Genomic DNA, 22,463 nt, shown 5'->3' on the forward strand with positions numbered 1-22,463 from the left:
TTTTACTCCGTTGGCCATGCTCTCTCTCTCAGGGGTGGAGGTCGACTTGTTCTTAATCCTACTTTTTGTAAAAATTGATTTGTATGGAATGATTGCAATAAAATTAATACAATTTAAAAAAGAAATGATAAAAAGTGAAGGTCATATTCGTAAATAAGAATCGTTGGATGAATACATTTGCAAGCACAAAATTCAAAGACGCATTCAAAGGCAACATTTCTTTTTAAAGACTATGGTGTGTAGGTGTTCCTAGGGTAAAATCTCAGTGAATTTATGAAACATTTTGGCTGGCATAAACACAAGGGAAGCTCAGCAGACAGCACTTCTGCTGAATACTGAGCCAAAAATGAATACTCAGTTTGAGCAATGTGCTCAATGAAGTCAAACCGTACCTTAGAAACATGGAAAGAAGCGACAGAGTCTTAACTGCAGCTAACCTCAAGAGCTCCGCAAGTACAGCTAAAGTCAAATTTGATTGACATTTATCCTGCCTCTAGATACGCCCACAATGCCTCTCTCTGGTCTGCATTAACCATTCTTAAGCTCCACAGCTCTTAAGTGTGTGCCAGTTGTTGAGTGCAGTCTAATTGGCTATTCAGGGAAGCTCCAGAATCTTGATTTTTGGACCATATACAGAAGAAATATGCAGGTTTTTTTGAAAATGAAATATGACTTGGTTGTAATGAATTTTGCAGATAAAAACATGATTCGCTGTAATGAGTTTTTCTTTTTTTTCAGGACCAAAAAAAATTTTTTTAAAGGATTTGACTTGTAACTGAAATGAACAGTTGAGTTAAGTCAGTCCTACCTCTTTTTGGAACTTCTTAATTATATTTTGTTACATAACAGCATAATAACTTAGACATATATGTTCTACAATGGTTCTATTTCTGTACTCCCTCATAGCCATCAGCATTGGCTTCAACATACTCATTCAAACTGCCACCGATGACAATCACCTTGCCCTGAGAAAACCTAGAAGTTTCCAGACGCAAGTAAAAAAAAAAAAAAAACACAAGAATTTCCATCACTTTTTCCCTGGCACTGTGTTTTCTCACATCTTTGCTTTTTCAGTGTCTCTGTTGTATCCAGCAGACACATGGGCTCCTCCTGTTCAGCATTTTATGTTAAATGGTGGGTGTGAATTGACCCTGTTATGACTGGGTTTATAACCAGCAAGAAATAAAGCATGTTTCCTGCCAAAGCTATTTATAGTTTTCCTTTTCAAAACTGACATTATTATTTTCTTAGTGGAGGTAACACTCTTGGTGATTAAGGGCTACCTTGATGTGCACCACAGTTTATCAAAATGACATAAATACTGTGACCAAAAGGATGCCAAAATCACCCAGAGAGACTGAGCAACACAACACATGGTTCCTCACTAAACAACCAAAGGCTTCTGGTGCTGTAAGTCAATTCTTATGTAAACAGCTGTATTTTCTGCTGGCATACTTCCTCAGATCTTGCCTTGGCTTTGGACTAAAATTTCAGAAAGAAATAAAACTCTGTTCAAAGTTGTGCTTGGTGACATAGTTACAGAGCAGAAGAGTGACTCATGATGACTAAGACTTTTAAAAGACACAACCACATTCTGGCTTGCTCAGTCTCAGTTGAACATTTCTGTCAAACTTCCATACCCTAGTTATCCTGGCTAATGTGAACAGACTGTCACTGACAGACGTGACGCATGAACTGCACTTACCTGCTTCCTCTCTTTGGGACTCTTTGGAAATAAATCATGAGATTAACAAGCTTAGAAAAAATATCAGTCCCAAGTCTTTCACACAGTTTTATCAGTAATATGAAATGGTTCCCCTTCAGTTACAGTGAACTGGCTAAGCTTACAAGGAAATTAGCAGCCTGGGGTATTTTGGTGGAAGCGTATTAGCTAATTTGTACCATTCACATCTTCAGGGCTTCTTTCCGTTTCCATTTTTGTGTTGCATTACTGCTGTTTACCTCATTTCATTTCTCTAATGGATCTGTTTTGTTAATCAAGTTTTGTTTTTGACATTTGAGGTTTTTTATTTGGCCTTCTGCATCCCTTTAGTATCCCCTTTAAATTAGAGTAAGTCTTTTTAATCATCTGTTATCTATATATGTCAAGAATAAATTTAACATTTTTACTTGTTGGAATTTCTAGAGTGCCAGTAATAATGCATCCACTATTAAAAGTGAAGACCTGGAAAAGAGCTATATAGAAGACAGCAATGCTACTATACAGTTCAAGGCTGGAAGACAAGATTACAATCTTATTTTTCCAGGTATTTAGTAAACATTAACATATTAGACAATAGTTTAAATAAAGCATGGTCCTTTGTGTTTTATTTCAATATATACACTGAAATGTCCCCATTTTTTCGAATGCTGTTGATGGTGAAATGTTTTTTCTTTTAAAGAGAAGTAGTTTTTCACTAAGAGTTGTGTTGCCTTATGGTGTCAGGGGCCTGGTTTTGACTACTAGCCTATACACTCGCTGTGTTTACTGGAGTTTTCTCCCAACATCTAAAGATGTTACTGACTCTAAGCAGCCTGGTTTAAAATAATATGTGTATTTGTTTGGTAAATTCTGCTCAAAGTTAACTACTAAAAAAACAAAAAAATTGACTCATATCGTGTAGCAGGACAAAGTACAGAAATTGTCAATGAAGGGCCTTGTTTATAAAAACAAACATAAAATAATCTTAGAACAGAATGTATGATTATTTTCTAAAAGTTTCTACAAATTACAATAATAAAAGGATAAATGTCTGTGTCCATCCGGTTGCTATGTCTTTGTCATTCCAAAAGATGGTGCATCACAAACATTTTTAGTAATTAAATTCATTGACACAAATGCACAGGAATTACAAAACCCATGTAAGTGTACTGTGCACTCCTTAGCACCAAGTTTAAAAGTGAAACCTGTACATATACTGTTAGTAACTGTTGCAGGCAGGTATTTAATCTGTAAATATCATAATTAGAATGTAGAAGTTGGCTGTGTGGCCAAAATTCGGTTTCAGTGGGATAATGTGAATTTTCTGTTTAAATTTTAAATAAATAACACATGTATTCATGATCAGTTGTGCACCTCTTTTTCTGTTGAAAAGCTTAATGCTCTGCTGCTCAAATGGATAGGATAGCAGGTTTTTGGTCTCTCTTTTTCTGCTTTGAATTGCATAGCATTCTGGGCAAACTCCTTAAAAGAGTAGGCTCCTTTATTATACACAATTCATGCACAAGGCCGTACACAAAGACTTACCCTTAATAAAATAACAAAAACAATTTCCCGTTTCCTTTTCAATGGGAAGTGTTCTTAAAGACGTAGGTTCACTTATTACACATAGATCACAAAAAAGGTAATATGCTAAAACATTATTTTAAGACATTAAGCACACCATCATAACAATTTCATTTCCAGTTTCTTTTTAGGATATAATTTACATTTAAAAGCATTCATAAGCTCTGCCAAATCCGTAGGAATGTCATAATAAGGTACAACTGAAAGCTATTAATGTTTTAAAGTGCAAGGGATCTGTTGTTTTTGTAGGAGTCCACTAAATTAAATTCCTGCACTTTTCTCCACAGGACCTGCTTGAGATGAAAAGAGCAGAACTTGAGGCTGTGGCTCTTTTTCACTGTGGCCATTTTTCCTATACATATTTGTCACTGCACACTTTTGTCAGGACACTTTTTGTCTTTAATTGGTGCACTAACAAGTGAATTAAACCTTTTCCACTACATCTGTTGTACGTTCTAATGAAACTACTTTTTCCAGTTGTCTTAACCTCAACGTTTCTGGTGTCGTGACCTGCTTTTTTCCAAAGCAAGTATCTTTGTAACCCAACATTGGGTCCTCAGGGGGAATCTAATGCAGTCTTCATAGTATATGCACTTTGCTGAATCGAGCTTGAACATCATAGCACAGAGAGCGCCCTGTATCCTGCAAGAGGTGCACACTCCCAGAGAATTGTTTTCATTAGAGATTGCAGCTTTTATTAAACCAAAAATAAATATATATATATATATATATTGTGATGGAAACCAGAACATCATCAAGCCCCAAACATGATCACGTATAGCCCCTGGTTTAAATAAAACATGTTTTTATTACAAATACCTCCAAAAGTAACAAAAAGCACAAATAATTTCTCTCCGCAATACCTCTCCTCACTACACTGTCCTCCTCCAACTGAGTGTTGATGCACGTCCTGCCAGCTACGACTCACCTGGATAAGGGAGTGTGATGCCTTTTATTAAACACCAGGAGTTCTTCCGGTGCCAGAGTTACTGCCCGGTGGAAGCACTTCTGGGTCATACGGAAATCCCATTTATTGGGGAGAGCATCTTCCTGCAACGCCCCCTTGCAGCATCCAACGGAACCCAGCAGGGCTGTGTTGCTGGACTACATTTCCCAGCAAGCCCTACTGGTTCCTTACTAGGGACTGATATCTGGGGCCGCTACCATCTACTGTCCTGAGGGTGTAATGTATCCCCCGCGCCGTCTGTTACAACTGAAGGGTCGTCCATCCATCTCTTCTAGGTCTGGCTCCATCTTCTCTCCTGGTTGGGATGCTCGTCCAACCCATGTGGCATTTACTATATAATATTGCAGTACAGTGGAATCTTGGTTCAAGAACATCTCTGAACACGTACAAATTGGGTTACGACCAAAAGGTTCGCCAAACTTTTGTATCTGTTCACGACCACACACTCGGTATACGAACAAGCCAGTTTCCCTTTCGGTTTGTGCGCGCCGATGATTTCCGTAAGTGTTCAGTCTCTCCCTGTGCATTCCTTGAGCAGAGAGAGAGAGAGAGCGACACACACAGACACACGAGAGAGAGAGAGAGCATGAGAGAGAGGGCTGGCCTCATAAGGCCGAGAAGGCAGTTAAAGATTGCACTGGGCTTGTTTTCAAAGAGACTAATTTGAGCATTGTTTTAACCTTGTTGTATTTAATGAAGACTTTTTTCTATTGGATTTTAACGTCCACTTCACTTCTGTTTACAGTGATTAGTTTGTAGCGTGCATTGTTGCAATGTTATTTTTCTTGGTGGTTTATTAAATTACCCCCTCGGATCACAGTGGCACACTTGAGACCTTTGGCTACAACCCCCCCACTTTGGTATATCAGTGGAGAGTGTGACCCTTTACCATAATGAAACACAGCTCCTCGCAACCCATTGGTGAGAAATAATTAAAGTTGAGAAACACTAGTCTTAACAATACTACACACATTTTTTTTCTTGTTTAGAAAAGGTTTTATATGAAAACTAGTCAAAAAATTGTAAACTTTTCACTTTCATTTTTTTGAAATGTTAAACTGTTAACTTGTAAATGTTTTACTTATGTTACAATTTAGAAAAGTCATTATTTCTATTTATAAAGTAAAAAAGCTATCAAAATTTTTATTATTGCACAAGAAATGATTCAGGTTAATCATCACTATGGAACCATACGGACTGTTCGAAGGCGACCAGCGTTTGTCTCCAAACAAGATGTTGTGAAGATCAGAACAAGGTATTATTAAATTACAATTTAGTAGCATTTATTTTTTGTTTTATTTTCAAAGAAGTGGAAATATTTGCCTTTGTTTGGTGGACTGATACATCCAAGTGGAAGTATGGGAATCTAAAAATAGAACAGCTTTCACAGCTACTGTTTCAGAACTTACTTCATATTTTTTGACAAGACCTTGGTACTGACACTTGTTGGATTGTATGGATATGCATAAAAAGGAAGTGAGTTACAGCGCCAAATAAAAAAATGGCAATTTGCTAAGGTTCTTTTTCTTTAATCACAGATCTTTAAAAAAGAATGTTCTTGTATTTCAGCAAAAAATCACCAAAAATCGCAGATTTAACCACAAATTTCAAAGCAATACCACCTCACTGGGACAAGACACTTATACCTGAAACAGGATACAAGGTAAATTGATTCAATAGAATACAAGCAATTCCGCCTCCCCATCTGATAACATTTTTGTTAGGGCATTCTTTAACAATGGTTCACATGTTCATTCATTGTTCTTTTTGTTACTGTCTTCCACTTGTGTATATGAAGCACATCCTGGCCTTTTTAGCTATGTCAGGGGTGTTTAACACTGAACATGGAGTGGCATGATGAGTGCAGACTTTCATTCTAACACTTTTCTTAATTAGTGACCAGTTTGTGCTGCTGATCAAATTCTTTTGCCTTAATTTTATTTGACTTGCTATTTAAAACTCAAAAGACCCCTTAATTATTTCTTTTTACATTAACAGACAAACAGTAATGATACAACATGAGCCAACACATGTCCATAATACAATATCTGAATATAAAGAAAGATCTTAGTAATATTAATCTGCTCATGCCCATAAAACCTTTAGATGGCGCTCTTGGAGGGAAAAAAATAATCAAACAGTTTTGGAAATACTGCTGTGACAGAATGAGAGCACCAACAAGCCACGGAAAGAAATAGCTGGTTTAATTAACAACAAGAATTGACTTCTAATTAAGAAACCGGTTGGAGTGAAATTGGTTGGAATTTGAGTCACCAACCTAGCTGGTCATCTGTTGGCTTATTTCACATCTCATTATTGTTTGTCTGCCATTGAAGAAGAAAAGTAGAAATTGAGAAGACTTTAAAGAAACAAGTCTATTAAAATGAAGGGAGCAGAAGTCAATTAAAAGCAGGAAGTGGTCACTGGTTAAGAAAGCTGCAAGCAGGTAAATGAGCAGCCACGTGCAGGATCGAAGCTGGACGCACCATTCATGCTCTGTTAATGTTGTTTATGTTACTCAGTGAAATGGATTGGTCATTGTAAGCAGTACATATTGGCTTTGCATTTTAATGTAGTTTACTGCTGAGCACAAACCATGTTGTTCAACACCTGCAGTTATGATATACTGTGTGTATTATAAAGCATATGCTTTGCTGTGTTATGTTGTTGGCACATTTTAATAAATAGGTAATGTTCTGCCCTTTCTTACATAGTACCTTTATGTTACTAAATAAGTCTGACTTGTCAGTGATGTGGACCCCCAAGTACTTGTAGCAGTATAACACCTCTGTATCCACTGACAAAATAGTGACCAGGCGCAGAGGATGTTTGTTGCGGTGAAAGTCAGTAACCACTTCCTTGGTTTTGCCGATGTTAGGATGCACACAAATCTCTTCGCACCAAGAAACAAAGTTGACCCCTGTACTCTGCCTCATCTCCCATGACAATACATATTAGTACATCAGAGAATTTCTTCAATTGACACAGCCTTGTGTTATATTTATAGTCCGCACTGTACATGGTGGTGCTTTAGTCACATCCATATCAGAGACACAGTCCTTGAAACTCTTAAACTGTAGTGTACTGGGCAGATGGTCAGATGCTCTGGAAATCACAGGCTTATGCACATGCATATCTTTGAGTTTACTCCTTAACAGGGATAGCTCGATTAAATGAAGCACACTGGCGAAATCTAAAAACATAGTCCTCACAGTACTACCAGCTTAGTCTAGTTGGGAATAAGCCTTGTGGAGGAGATCACTGCATCTTCCACTCTAATATTTGTCTGATAGGCAAGCTGCAGTGGGTCCAAGTGGCCTTTCCCAAAAGGAGTCATGTAGTAGACCAGCATCCGCCTGTCAAAAGTCTTCAGGATATAGTATGCAAGGGCCACTGACCGGTAGTGATTAGATAATGAGGCATCTCTTTGGGACTGGAACAATACAGGCTTTTTGCCATAGCAGTGGAAATGTCTGGAGCCTTAGTGACAGACTGAGCAGGTAGGATACCACAAATTTGGTCAGCACAGGATTTAAGAATTAGAGGACTGACTTCATACTGTATGGCTCAATGGCTTTTTCTGTGTGTAGCCTCTTGGGTTGTCTCCTCACTTGGTCATCATACTAATGCTCAGAGGTGCACTCGTCACTGTCCATACAAGTGGAAGTGGTAGGAGTTGATGATGCAGTAGAGACTGTGTGGAGGACTAGTCAATGGAAGAAGGGAAAATCTATAAAAAAAATTGGTTCAGGGAATTACTTTTATCCAGATTCCCTTTTAGCGCCTCAACGTTTATAAACAGATATAAATAACTAATAACATCTTTTATTTTGTTTAAAATACATGTACAAAAATTATTCTTTTGCTTTATACCAACAATAAGACACTAATAACCATACATTTTATAATCTTCAAAATTTTCTAAAAATCAGCAAAGAGCTTACATACCCAATAAATCACAGCAGTTTAGCTGACTTTAATGTGTGAGACCATATTGCAGTGATTACTTGCATGTTACCTCACAAGCACGTAAATGTATGGAATTAAGTGAAATACTGAATCCAACCTTAAGCAAATCAATAATATTTGTATGTTTTATGGAATTTTAAACAAGTCATTTGTTGGCTCGCTTTACAGCTCATTATTGTTTGGCTACTGGTTAAGAAAAAAATTAAAAAGAAATGATGGGTTTTGAATCATAAAAAGCAAGTCAATTAAAGAATGTTGTTCCTTTAGTATCAGTACAACAACAACATTTATTTCTAGAGCACATTTTTGTACACGGAATGTAGCTCAAGATGTGCAAGAATTCGTTACAAGCAAAGAAAAATTCAAATTAGGGAAGAATAATTACGAATAAATAGTATACAACAAATAAATAAAGCACACTTACATAAAGATAGATTTATAATTAAGAGAAAGTCATTGACATATAAGAAATTGGCTGGAGCAAAAACCTGCAGCTACTGTGACCCTCAAGGATCTGCATTTGTGTCCCCTGGGTGAAACTAATTCAATTTGTAGTCTGTTAGCTGCAGACTAAGTAACATCAGGCCAGCAGTTGAAGAAAACCACATGTAAACATGCCACAAATGTCATTAATTAGTATTTCTTATACATAATGGCATCTGTACATTAAGGGCTGGTGGGACACTGACCCCCAACTATAAGCAAATGCTGTTGTTGTACAAAAATTAAATAGGTGGTGACATGACACAATAATTTACCATATTGTGAAATACAGTGGAACCTCGGTTTACAAGCATAATTCGTTCTGGAAACTTGCTAGCAGCCTAAAGCACTCGTATATCAAAGCAAATTTCCCCATAAGAAATAATAGAAACTCAGATGATTCGTTCCACAACCCAAAACTATTCATATAAAAATGATTAATACAAAATATAAAGTAAAAACACATAAACCTGCACTTTACCTTTGAAAAGAATCATGGCTGGTGTGAGTGAGTTTCTAAACTCTTGTGGGATTTCACCCAACGGGACGACATTAGGAAGAGCGTCCTGAAGCAACCGCAGGCTCCCAACGCTGTAACAGTTCGCTGTAAAAGCGAATCCGAAAAGATCGCGGACATGCTATAAGTGCCTGTTGTTGATGGGTAATACAAGGAACATTATAAATCCACAGGGCACAGTATTACTTGGCCACTAACCTGGCTCCAACCTTGCCTGACTGCTGTGTCTGTGTATAGTTACTGGCAGATCCCGCTACAATAAATAACCGTACTGTTCCTGTTTCAGGCTGAATAAAGCTGGGGCCACTAAAGTACTGAGACTCAGCTTCGTGTGTTGGGGTGCAAGAGGAGACCCGGGTTCGCTTCCCGGGTCCTCCCTGCGTGGAGTTTGCATGTTCTCCCCGTGTCTGCGTGGGTTTCCTCCCACAATCCAAAGACATGCAGGTTAGGTGAATTGGCGATTCTAAATTGGCCCTAGTGTGTGTTTGGTGTGTGGCTGTGTTTGTGTGTTCTGCGGTGGGTTGACACCCTGCCCTGGATTGGTTCCTGCCCTGTGTTGGCTGGGATTGGCTCCAGCAGACCCCCGTGACCCTGTATTCGGATTCAGCGGGTTAGAAAATGGATGAATGGATGGATGGATGGACAGGGACTCACACGTTACAACAAACACACGTGGTCACCATGCGTCTTAAGGTTTTGGAGTAGTTTTCATCATTATCATAAATCATATTGATTACTTATGAATGATACAAGTTAGCACTTTGTGTGTTGAAGAAATATTTTAAATTTCTGAATATTCATTTGCATTTTGTTTTATGTGTTGAATATTTGATGTTGAGATGTCTTGTAATACTGTCTTTTTATAGTGGTACTGCATGACAAAATATGTTGATAGATCTTCATTTTGAGTGATGATTTACTTTCTTTTTTTGTGGTATTAATCTGCTGACAGTTTATTAACACTAGTTCTAGTAGCCCTAATCTGATGTCAAACGCCGCTTTTTTTTCATGCAAAGTTTACCGGAGCCAATTTCCTTCTTCAGCAGCCCTTAAAAACCGCCTCTACCACTCTGATCTTCCACAGCTCCTTCTATTTAGCTCATGTGATCATTTCCTTGCCACTTCCACTTCCCTCACATTTAAACTACTGGCATCACCTCACACCACTGCTTTGGGGTCAGAAGCAGCACCATCTGCACTCATTTGTCCCAACTCCATCAGCTGATCCAAGCCAGCATCTTTTAATATGCCCAGGCTTATGGATTTAAACAGTGGTGCGGTTCTCATATGTTCTGCCCGTGTTTTTTTTTTTAGTATTTGATCATGCCAACCACACACACACGTCCCATCTGAACAGGTTTTCTTTATGGCTGGCATCTCAGGATGACTTTACCCCTTTTGACAGGACACTTTGCAGCATTTCTCTCCCACATCCATGAGGGTTTGTTCTGAGACTTTTCATGCCAAAAACATCACAGTTACACACCTAAGCTCCCAAGTAGAGTTAGAAACGGATTGTTCAAAGATGGTAGATTTTGTCATTCTTGTTCGATTTTTCTAGATTTTATCATTCTTTTTGGATTTGTCTGTGACAGCTGGATTGATATAGATTTTAGTTGACTGTAATAGTGTCTAAAGTCAGCAAGAAGTAGGTAACGTGCATAAATTATATCTATATATATATATATATATATATATTATATATATAGGCATGCTACTTAAGGTGGCCTTATGGGAATGTAATAGTGAAAGAAACTGAATACTAAATGAATTTATATTTGTGGCAGTGAGGACCGTAATTTAGTGTAGCTGGAGACTGCACACTATTGAGTAAGTTATTCCAGTACACAAAATTCTGTTATTTTATGTCTATTTGCAATAGTAAGTTTTACTATATAATATATATTTTATTATGTTATTCATACAAAAAAAGTGTAAATCTTAAATTGATCAGATTTAATTATCTAGTACAAATTTGGCAAAATAAAGTGACAATTTTTTGCCAATATTTACCTCAGAAGCAACACATTTTGTCTTGATTTAAATGTAAAATAAGCACTTATATTTTGATATATTTTGGTTATTTTTAGAAACATGCAGCTTACCTTGTTATATGAAATGGAGTAGAAGATTTGCCCTGGGGTTTTTGCACATATTTCACAAAAACAGTAATGCTTTTTGTTCAATAGATTCTCCTTACCCAGTTTCTATAAAAGACACAATGGCTTAATTTAAATCAGCAAGTTAGATTTTACGATTTACCTGCCTTTTTGCGTCAAAGTTCGTTTTATAACATTAAAAGTCTTGGAGTTAATTAGTCAATGTGTCAGCATCATATGCAAGTAATGCAGGGGAAAAAACTGGTCTGCTTGAATTTTATAATAAATCTCTGCATTGTTTGTAAAAAATTATATATATATATATATATTGTGTTTGTGTATGTGTATATGCACATGTGTGTATGTATAAGAATATCACTGCAGACAATAACATTATACTTGTCATATACAGGGTGGTCCAGATCTAATTATGCAGATCCAGATTGTCTGGATGACTTTGGTTTATGTGGGGACGATTCCAGTTTGGCGCACACTTCTCGATGGTTCGGGTGATTTTCTATGTAATAAACTTAATAAGTTATAGCGTAATGAAAATTGCATAATTAGATCTGGACTACCCTATAGTTCTTTAAAGCCTAAACCCAGCCTATGCATTATGCAGTGATAAAGACTCCAAGAGTCTAGTATACTGTATAGACATCATATTTAAAGTAGGGATGCTCTTTAACTTATTTTTTAAAAACTTCGCTGTGATCTTGATCTTGCACAAAATTTGATTTTTTTAATTGTTAAATTGAATCTACAGTGCACATTCAAACTTTAAGTGACCTTATAATACTTCCCCTTTTATTTAACTTAAAACTGCCAAGCAGAAGACTCAGTACAGAATGTATTAGTCTGTAAACTTTGTTTTTCTAATTGGTCAACTTTCCCAAATCAGTCACTCACTATTTCTGAAATGACCACTAGATGGCGCTCATGTTTTTCTATGAGGTGTTTAAATTGTTTTACACAGCAGTTTTTCATGGTGCTAGAAGCATAGAAATATGACATATAATATTCAAATTGTTGCGTTTCACTAACATCAGAACTGTCAACCTCATAGTATACACTTTCTTATTTAGAGCCATTTTTGTTGTATCAGTTTCACCCTTTGTTGTACCATTAATATGTATTTTCATTGTAATCAGTAAATGCTTTTCATTTACATTTTTTACTTCAGTTATTCCTAAAGCAGCTTTTTGTCTTTTTTCATTTTCCATTTCAAACTATTTTAACTTTTGAAACAGAACAGTCCAAGGTACATGAGAAAAACTAATTCTAATACATTGCAATAATGACAGGGTATTCACGGGGAGTTCCCCTTTATTTTTCTGGAATAAGCAGTGTGTCCAGCAGGTGTTGTTCTTCCAAATAAGGTATCCCCCTGACTGCTACAATCCAAAATTGGCATCATGCGCTATAAATAAATTTAAACAGTAAATGAAAATGTTCTTAGTGGTAGCATTTCTAGAGTTGCTTTTTGTCATGTTTTAGCTACTGCCTGAATAAACACCTACTTCCCATGATCCTGTGTGGAAGGAAGGATGAACACAGGTTCAAACTATTGAAGAAGCAACCCAGTAGTCCCCATAGAAGTTCAAAAACCAGCGTTGTAATGATACAAAAATAAATACTCGGCCAAATAAGGAGGCTGTTTAACAATGAGTGACGCTGCTGTACTTTTTTCTCTCTTGCACATTCAGGGTTAGAATGAAAAATGTCGACTGCTGCCAGAAAGGGCAGGGCTTGGGAGGTCTTCGGGGTGTGGAAAGATACCTTGTCAGTGTCTTGAAGGTAACCCCCTATGCATAAATGTGTGACACCTGTAAATGGGTGGAGAAAAGAAATTTGTGTTCATAGTAGGAAAATAGTTTCACGGAGAATGGAATTTGTATGTTTTTACCTCCTGTGTGGAACAGCCAGGTACCCTAACCGGCAAGGATACACTAGGGGTTGGGGTGAGGGTGTGTGTGTGTGTGTGTGTGTGTGTGTAGACTGCATACAAAAGGGTATTATCACCACTGGAACACTAGACGACAGCCCCCCTGGGTTGCAGCAGTGCCCCAGATTCAAGTAAGACAGAGCATCATAGGAACTGGAGTTCTTCATCTCGTCCGTGTTGGTGTCCGTGGGTGCTGTAAGGAATTGCAAGTCTTGCTTTATGGGGCTTCTGCCTTACCTGGAAGTGCCCCCTGGCCAAGCCTTTGGGACACCAGAAGTAGTTCCAAGGATTATTTAAAAGGAACTGCTTGCCTCAACTCTAGCAGCCAGAGTTGGGAATTGGTGGACACAGCTTGCTGGGAGGAGCTGAGGAAGAGGCAAAGAGAGAAAAGAAGATGAGAGTGTTGCTGTCCTGTATTGTATTGTGGTTGTGGGGTGGGAAACACTTAAAGGAAGCGTTTCCCACAATAAAAGCATATTTGTGCTGTGTACATGCCATTGTGTCGGGTGTTTGGGGAGCTGGGGCACTGCCTGGTGGCCACATTCCATAAAACCAGTAAAAGCCACTTTTCTTAAATCTGCTATATAATTAAGCCTGACTTTAGTATGCCCAGAAAAGTAGTGGTTTGTTATAACCCAGGATGAAGTGGATGAGGGTAAAGGGACAAACCATTACAGAGTAAAAAAAGATGCATTCATATACATCTACAGGTATCCATTTTTACAAATCCATATAATTTCAGATGTGCGCTTATCAAAAGTAGTTACTATGATCTGCATTGATCTGAGCTCGCATGACCTCTCTTTCAGGTTGTTAAACTGCTTGAATCCAGTGAGGAGTACACTAAAATCAAGAATCTCTTCACAAACACCATGCCTGGATATACCATAGTGAAAATAGAAAGAATCCAAAACAAATCGCTTTGGGAGGTTTTTCAGTGGTATGTTAATGTTATGTCAACTTTCTAGTCCTTTTTTTTTTTTTTTAAGCACGCTGATATTTTTGGGAGGTTTATTTTTTTATTAAGTAACACATAACTGGTGAGCTAGAGGTTGTCTGTCTCTTTTTTTTTTAATTTGCCAATAAACATTATTATTTAAAGCAATGTTATCAAAATTTCTTTAAAATACTTAAATGTCCGATTAGATTTGTATAAAATGATTTGACAAATATATTTTGTGAATATAACCGAGATAGGTATTGTCCTTAACTACGTAGCAGTAACTAAACTGCACTTTTTCAGGCAAAAGGAACAAATGAAAAAAAATAAAGGAGGGAAGCCAGTCAATGAGAGACAACTGTTCCACGGGACTGATTCAGAGTATGTTGAAGCCATATGTAAGCAGAACTTTGACTGGAGAATTTGTGGAACACATGGCACAGCGTATGGAAAAGGTATACTATGTTAAATTTTTTTTAATTTCCTGGTACCCTGATTTGTAGAAAAAATTGTACCTAAACATGGTTCATTCGCCTAAAAAAACAAATGCATGAACTAGTTATATCATGTATTGTTGAACCAGTTTAAGAATATGTGGCTATCAAAAGCAGTTTTAAAGCTCCGTGGCACATCAGGCCTGTCGCAAGAAATATTTGGGCCCCAGAGAACTGGGTACGTGTGGGCCACTCTGCCTTCCCCCTGGTCCCCACATGCCAAAACCTTCAAATACGTATACAAAAAAAATCAAGCGTGAAGAGGGCCCCGGACCAGAGTCCCGTTTGTCCCCCCCTTGCGGCAGTCCTGGGCACATTATCACAGGTATTTTTAATTACAGCGTACTTTAATAAGTGACATCTGGGGGTTGACATAAACATATATCTGAACAAAATATAATTTCTGTATAAAGCATTCAAACTTGCTTTAATATTCTGTGTACATCATGCCACACGCTCACAGGCCTGCCATTTATTTATATATTGATTGATTTCAATATAAAATTATTAAACATTCTAGTTATTTTAAAGCAGCTTTTAGCTGCCTCTCTAAGTATTACGTAAAACATATACAACACCTTTTTTGCATTGGGAACAGCAATTGAAATTACTGGAGTTATAACATTCGAAATCCTCAGCATAAAAGGTAAAATGAGGTATTTTTCATAATGGTTAGTAACCACAGTATAAACATATATGTATACACTTAATATACAGTATATTGTATTTCAGTGAAAAAGTGTAATTTGATGAATATGATTGAATACTTTAATTTGCATTTACGTAATGTGCGAGTCTTTTATAATGCATGTTATACCAGTGTTAATTCCAGTGGTAGGAGTTTAAGGCTAAGCAAGAATTTGTTCGCATTAGGTGGTCAGGATCAGTCAGCTTCTCAGTTGTAGTTTGTTTCTGTAGTTAACAGCAGCAATAAGTCATAACATAGCACCCTTGAATGGGGACACCATTCAGGGACATTTTACAAAGCAAGAATTACTACAATTCCAAATAATGACAACATTCAGAATTATTAATAACGTAACAAATATTGATGAGCAGTGTTCACTTCGCCATGAGTTCGATGAAATCATGTAAATGTTCCGGAATTTCACCAAACTCACCAACATGCATTGAAGTCAATGGAGCAGGGAAGCACTGACCTAGACTTTGGGTGGATTATAATGGTATAATGGTGTTTTAATTGTCACTGAGGGCTAAGGAAACATCTGCCAAGTATAATGGACTGATGTTTGTGGCCAAAAATGATATCTGAGCTATAAGGAATCAATGCTAACTGCTAACTGGATTGAAGCTTCAGCACATGTCTAATTATGCATGCAAACTAGCCATAGCGCACTGCCTTGCCAGTGCACAGGGATCAGTGTCTTTTATATATTATATATATATATATAATATGTATAGTCAACCCTCGTTTATCGTGGTTAATCCGTTCCAGACTCTGCCGCGATAAATGAATTTCTGCGAAGTAGGATTCTTTATATATAAATCGAATATTTTCACAGTTAGAGCATAGAAAACTTGTTTATGACCTTCTAAATACATTTTCTAACATTATTAGAGCCCTCTAGACATGGAATAACACCCTTTAGTCAAATGTTTAAACTTTGCTCCATGACAAGACAGAGATGACAGTTCCGTCTCACAATTAAAAGAATGCAAACACATCTTCCTCTTCAAAGTGTGCGTCAGGAGCAGAGAATGTCAGATAAAGAGAGAGAGACAGCGAGAAAAGCAAACAATCAAAAATCAATAGGGCTTTTTGGGCTTTTAAGTATGTGAGGCACACCGCCAGACAAAGCAGCTACAAAGAAGGCAGCAATGTGAAGGTATTCTTTCAGCATTTTTTTTTTTTTAAGAGGAGCGTCCATATCCTCTAGGCTAACAGCCTCTGTGTAAACAGCCCCTCCGCTCACATCCCCTCCGCCAGAAACAGAGAATGTCAGCGAGAAAGAGAGGCAGAGACAAGCAAACAATCAAAAATTAATACGTGCTGTTTGGGCTTTCAAGTATGCGAAGCGCCGCACAGGAAGCATATCGTATATCATTGAAGAGTTTTATTTAATATGTAATTCATGTTCTGATTGGGTAGCTTCTCAGCCATCTTGCAATAGCGTCCCTTGTATGAAATCAATTGGGCAAAGCAACTGAGGAAGCATGTACCATAAATTAAAAGACTAATTGTCCGCAGAAATCCGCGAAAAATCCGTGATATATATTTAGATATGCTTACATTTAAAATCTGTGATAGAGTGAAGCCGCGAAAGTCGAAGCATGATATAGCGAGGGATCACTGTGTATATTGTAAAGGACCGAGGAGACAGTAGCAAGGGTTGGGGTTTTCCGGCCCCGTATATTGTAAACACACTCAAAAACTGGTCAAAATTACAAACAAAACAGTTCATAATGCGCGACGCCGACTCCTGGCGTCGCGGCCATTTTATTGGGGAGGAGCCGGAAGTGGAGGAATGTCGGGAAGGACCGCAAGGGAGGATGGGAAGGATGACGTCAGGGCAAGATGGCGGAGGAAGGGCGGAAGTATCGCACTGCGGTCAATCCAGGCCTATGGTGCAGGAAGGTCTTTCTTTCTATGAGGAAGCAGAGGGAGAAAGTTAATACCCCACCATTCCCTGGCGGCGAGTGGTTTCCCAGGTGCTATCGAATCAATCCGCGGCCTCCTACTCGCGCGTGCGTGACAATATATATATTTTAGTGGCAGTAACTGTAATACTCTAAAATGCCCTTCAATTGAAAATACCGTATTTTTTAATATTAAATGCAAAGCATGCAGAGTGATAACAGCCAGCATAGTAAAAAACGAAGGCAAAAGGCAAGACAGGTCAAAGGCGAACTTGTGTCATTATTTTGGAGATGTCTAGTGGGTAGCAGCAGGGTACCAACTGTGTCACAGCATTCAAAATAAAAGGCCAGTCTACACCTGTAGATTTAATTTTAACAAGGAATGGGACCGAATCAGATGCAAAAGGATATTTTTGGAGCATAGAAGCTTTTAGAAAAACTGTTCCGAGTTCACTTGTAGATCAAAATGCAGAATAATGGGACAGTAAAAAATTAAATTGTGAAGGGGTCTAGCTGTATGTTTTACTAATGAAGAAAACAAGCTAACCATTAAAAATTATGAAAAGTGTTATTGGAAAGAGAGACTTTACTTACCATTCCAGCTGCTTCTTTTCCCCAACATCTCAAAGCAAATATCCTTTGCAGCAGATAATATTAGTTCCTCTCCAGCTGTGAATGTTTTTTTATTTACCTGTGCAATGTGGAAATAAGCATGATACCTTTAAAGCAACACTTATAGAAGTGCTACATTTAGTTTTTGCTTGAATCTCTCGATCACAGAAGTGTAGTGATCGAAAGTTTTTCTAATTTGAGTTTCATTCTTATTTTGAGAGAACTGTTGGGTGCAAACAATGAATGGGGCCTGTTAACAGGATACTAAAGGCCTTGGTGATCTAAACAGATCATCATTACTGAGACCTTCACCTTTCTTTATTTTCAGATATTTCATAATGGGTACAGGTTAGCTGGTCATGTGTCGGCTTGTTCTGTGTCTCATTATTGTTTGACTTCAAATTATGAAAAAAAAGAAACAATTCAGGGTTCTGAGTCAAGTTAATTAAAATGAAGACAAAAGAAGTTAGTTAGCAGTAGCTGGTCACTAATTAAGAAGATGGTTAGAATGAAAACTAGCAGCAACTGCGGCCCTCCAGAGCTGGACTTGGACATCCCTGGCCCAAGTGTACATACGTTTATATTCGTTTTTAAGTTCTCCTGCAGATAAGTTGGGGCTTGATTTTACCATATAATTTCAGTTATTTTATAATGTCGGTCGTTCAAGTCGAATGTGGAAAACTGATGCTATTGGTCTAAGACAGGGGTCCTCAATCACGGTCCTGGAGAGCCGCAGTGGCTGCAGGTTTTTGCTCCAACCCAGTTGCTTAATAAAAAGCACTTATTGCTAAAGTAACACTTCTGCTTCACTTTAGTGATTTTGAGCCCTTATTGCTTAATTTTGTCTTAAACAGCTATTTTAATTGCTCCTTATTATCAATAACATGCAAATGACAAGAGAGAGCAGCAATTCTCCATTTAGCTTATTTACATTTACACCTGTGTGTATTTATCTGCACTATTGGGTTTAATTAAATACTTGGAAGAAAAATGAAGAGAAAAAAGTGAAGGACTGAGAATTACTCGTCCATTTTAGCCTTCAAATCATTTGCATGATAGAAAGGGAAAGAAAATGTAGGATATGAGAATGACCTGACAGACCTGCAGAGTTAATTTAATTTCATAGCTTGTTAGTGCTTTATTGGCAAGAATTGCTTTCTAATTAAGCAACCAGGTCAGAACAAAAACCTGCAGCCACTGCGGCTCTCCAGGACTGGGATTGAGGACCACTGGTCTAAGAGATTATGATATGCAAACGCCCATCTGAGTGAGTAACAACGGAGCACAATGCCTTTTTTTTCTTCTACGTATTGTGCCCATGTGACCACACGGTAATAATACCTGAACTATTCCAAAGCGACATTTGCACTATTTAGTGTTTTTTGTATCTCACACCCTCATACATCTTTATCGTAAGAGCATCCCTTATCTACGATGGAGTGTTTGATCAGAAGAAAATATGAAGCTGGTTTTAAATTAAAAGTCGTTGAAGTGGCGAAAGAAATTTGATGCGAGACTGGAGGAAGCAAGAAGATGTAAAAAAAAATTAAATATATTTTTGAACGGGCATATATGTTGGGGTCTGATTTTATGATTAATTTTTCGGGTTTCAAGACCTGACTTATACGCGGGTATATATACGGTAAGTAAGCCGTGTGCAGACAGAGAGAAAAGGAGACAAGGAAAACTAAACCATCTAAAAAAGAACAGACTCCATTTATTTTTAAACAGAAAACCTCACAAAATATGGAGGAAGTTACACACAAAACAGAAGCAAGGTAGGAGAACAACATTAACTTAGCTATCTAGCTAAACAGAATTCACACTCCACAATTACCACTTGGATGGCTAGCTTAAAACAATTGCATTTCTTTTAACAAGCACAAAAAAAAAAAAACCCAAAGCCAGACCATCTGACCTCAACTTTCCATACCTTGCTCTGTTAAACCCAAATCTTTCTCCTCCCACTCTCTACCCTAAAACCCAAACAAGCTTCTTTTCATAACTTACACCCCAACCACAAACCCAAGTGATTTAATCACAACAGGCGTCTTGATAGGCAGGTAATTAGGGCAGGACTCAAATACAAGTCATCTGCACCAAATTAAAGAAAACAAGCTTAGTTTACCCAACAGTAGACTTAGAGTAGGTTGTAACAGTGCCCAGTACTATAAATGAAAACTAGTGACCAAAATTATGCTCAGTAATTGGAATTTAAAAATTATAAAGAACATGATAAAATTATCAATTTTTCTATTGTTTTGGTTCATTGCCTGGAATATTTGAATTCAATATAGAATCTTAACAATAAGTAAAATCTACATTAAACATATTTGTTTCAGTTCACATATGAGGATATGCGACATATTTTAATTAATGTCCATAAATTTAAACTGCAAGTGAATTCTTTGATTTTGAATCATTCCCTCATGAGAGTGTTACTGAAAGGTGTCTCCTTGCTTGACTACCCTCTAAGACCACTCCGATTTTCCACGGGTTAATCCAATAAAGCTCCAATGATATATATTTTTTTCCACTTCCATTGCCTATTTATTTCTGATGCTAGCTCTGCTCACTTGGAGTCAGAGGCATCACCTTTCTCAAATTATCTAAAACCATCCATGCCAGGATGCTTCATGAGGCTCACCAGCAGCTATGTGCCCAGTCCAATGGAGTAAAGCAGAGGTTTGGATCTGGCAAGAGGTGTAATCTAAGTGATTTAGATCATATCTCCTCTCTCACACACACACTCACTACGCAGCTGCTGTTATGGCTAGCCAGTTAAAATAGTCCATTATTTCTGACAGTCTATAGAATTTTCATTCAAAAGATGACACAAGTTATTATTGTCAAGTAAATACAGCAAAATGAAATTCTTTCATGCATGTGCTAATCTAAATGCAGCATTTTGCCACTCTAGCTCCACAGCTAAAGTACCTTACTTCAAAATTTCAAAAGTATTTTGTGTACTGATGCTGTAGCTGTGGAACTGCATACACAGCTATACAGGCCTCCCGGGCTTTATGAATATCCACTTTATGAAAATTTTCAGGTACAAAGAAACACTTTTAATATCCTTTTTTTTAATGAACCGATATGAAGCTGAATGGGTACAGTTGTTGAGATGCTTTTCAGAACATGCTGCTAGTGCCAACACCTGATCATCTTCATAGTTATTCCGAATATACCTTACTGCAGCAAAAGGAACAAAGCATGGCTGGCTGTTTGGGGTCGGGGCTTAGCTGTTGCTGATGTTCAATCCTAACATTAGTCATCCTCCCAAATGATGTCCCTACATTCAGGGATTGTCCTTGTGGTCACCCTGAAAGGGCAGAACGGGATTCATGGGTTGGAGTGAGGTGGACCAATGCATTCACTTGTTGTGCTTCACCCAATTACACTCATCTCCTCACGCCATTCTGCATTGCCGTTCTAAAAACAGTCCATTACAACCATTACTTAGATATTGTTCATTTATATTAGTGCTGTCGTTTGGAATCACCATAGATATTCTGACTGTAAATTAAAGGTATACACTGAATTTAATAATTTTTATTATATTTTTCCACTAGAATGCAGCATATGCTTTTATTTTATTTTTTTTTTCTTTCAGGAAGCTACTTTGCAAGAGATGCAAATTATTCTCATGGCTACACTGGTTCATCATCTCGCAGGACCATGTTTGTTGCTAGAATATTAGTGGGTGACTATGTGGTAGGAAACTCCAGTTATGTCAGACCCCCATCAAAAGATGGAGGAGACTGCAACTTTTACGACAGCTGTGTTAACAATGCTCGGAATCCTTCCATTTTTGTTGTTTTTGAAAAACACCAGGTATACCCCGAATACCTCATAGAGTATCTTGAAAATAGCTGGGGAAATTCATATTTTGCATCTCAACGCTCATATACTACTAGACAAACAAGCTCTTCATCATCAAACAGCTGGCAACAAAATTCAACCACCATGTTTAGCACTACATCACCAGTACACCCAAAGCCAACACCTCAGCCACAACAAAAACAAGATTCTTGTTTAGTATCTTAACTGACCTTTTTATTAAAATGTTGAGATTACCCCCAACTTACTATTAAAAAATACATTGGTCAGAAGGATTTTTCAATGAGAGGAAGAATGAGAAAAGCTATTAAAAAAAAAATGCAGAATATAAATGCAACAGTATTTTTAACAAATAATGCAATGCACATAAATGTAATTACTACATTAACTATAGTAATGTAAATTTCACACATGTAATGTAAAACATTATATTTAACATATATTTTTATTGGACAACTTAACACAACTAAAGCAAAAATAACCCAGAGCAATTCAGATTCAGATTCAAGTTTTATTCAGTTATTTTATGTGATTATGTGAATTTTGGACTGTTATGAAATGCATTGTAAATCTCTTTATTTTTTGCATGTTTTTCTTTCAATGTGTGGTTTAAATGTTCTCTGTGCTTCCTTGTTTTTTTCCCAGGTTTCCACCCACATCCTTACTGATCCTCAGAATCCTATAATGAAAAATGATGGTTCAGTAGTTAATAG

General features: G+C 37.4%; 1 protein-coding gene across 2 annotated transcripts in view; it reads left to right on the forward strand.

Moving 5' to 3' along the window:
* si:ch73-252i11.1 (uncharacterized protein LOC553517 homolog) overlaps nucleotides 1–21,993 on the forward strand; it is a 55,121-nt gene extending 33,128 nt beyond the window's left edge. For both annotated transcript variants that reach the window (XM_039769492.1, XM_039769491.1), the window contains exons 7-12: nucleotides 2,147–2,267; nucleotides 5,412–5,508; nucleotides 5,823–5,916; nucleotides 14,076–14,206; nucleotides 14,510–14,661; nucleotides 21,524–21,993. In XM_039769492.1, the coding sequence (XP_039625426.1) occupies nucleotides 2,147–2,267; nucleotides 5,412–5,508; nucleotides 5,823–5,916; nucleotides 14,076–14,206; nucleotides 14,510–14,661; nucleotides 21,524–21,957 (1,029 nt within the window). In that variant the 3' untranslated portion in view covers nucleotides 21,958–21,993. The remainder of the gene's footprint in view (nucleotides 1–2,146; nucleotides 2,268–5,411; nucleotides 5,509–5,822; nucleotides 5,917–14,075; nucleotides 14,207–14,509; nucleotides 14,662–21,523) is intronic.
* The last annotated feature ends 470 nt before the right edge of the window (nucleotides 21,994–22,463 follow it).

Source organism: Polypterus senegalus, chromosome 11, assembly GCF_016835505.1.
Source record: "Polypterus senegalus isolate Bchr_013 chromosome 11, ASM1683550v1, whole genome shotgun sequence".
Lineage (NCBI taxonomy): Eukaryota > Metazoa > Chordata > Cladistia > Polypteriformes > Polypteridae > Polypterus > Polypterus senegalus.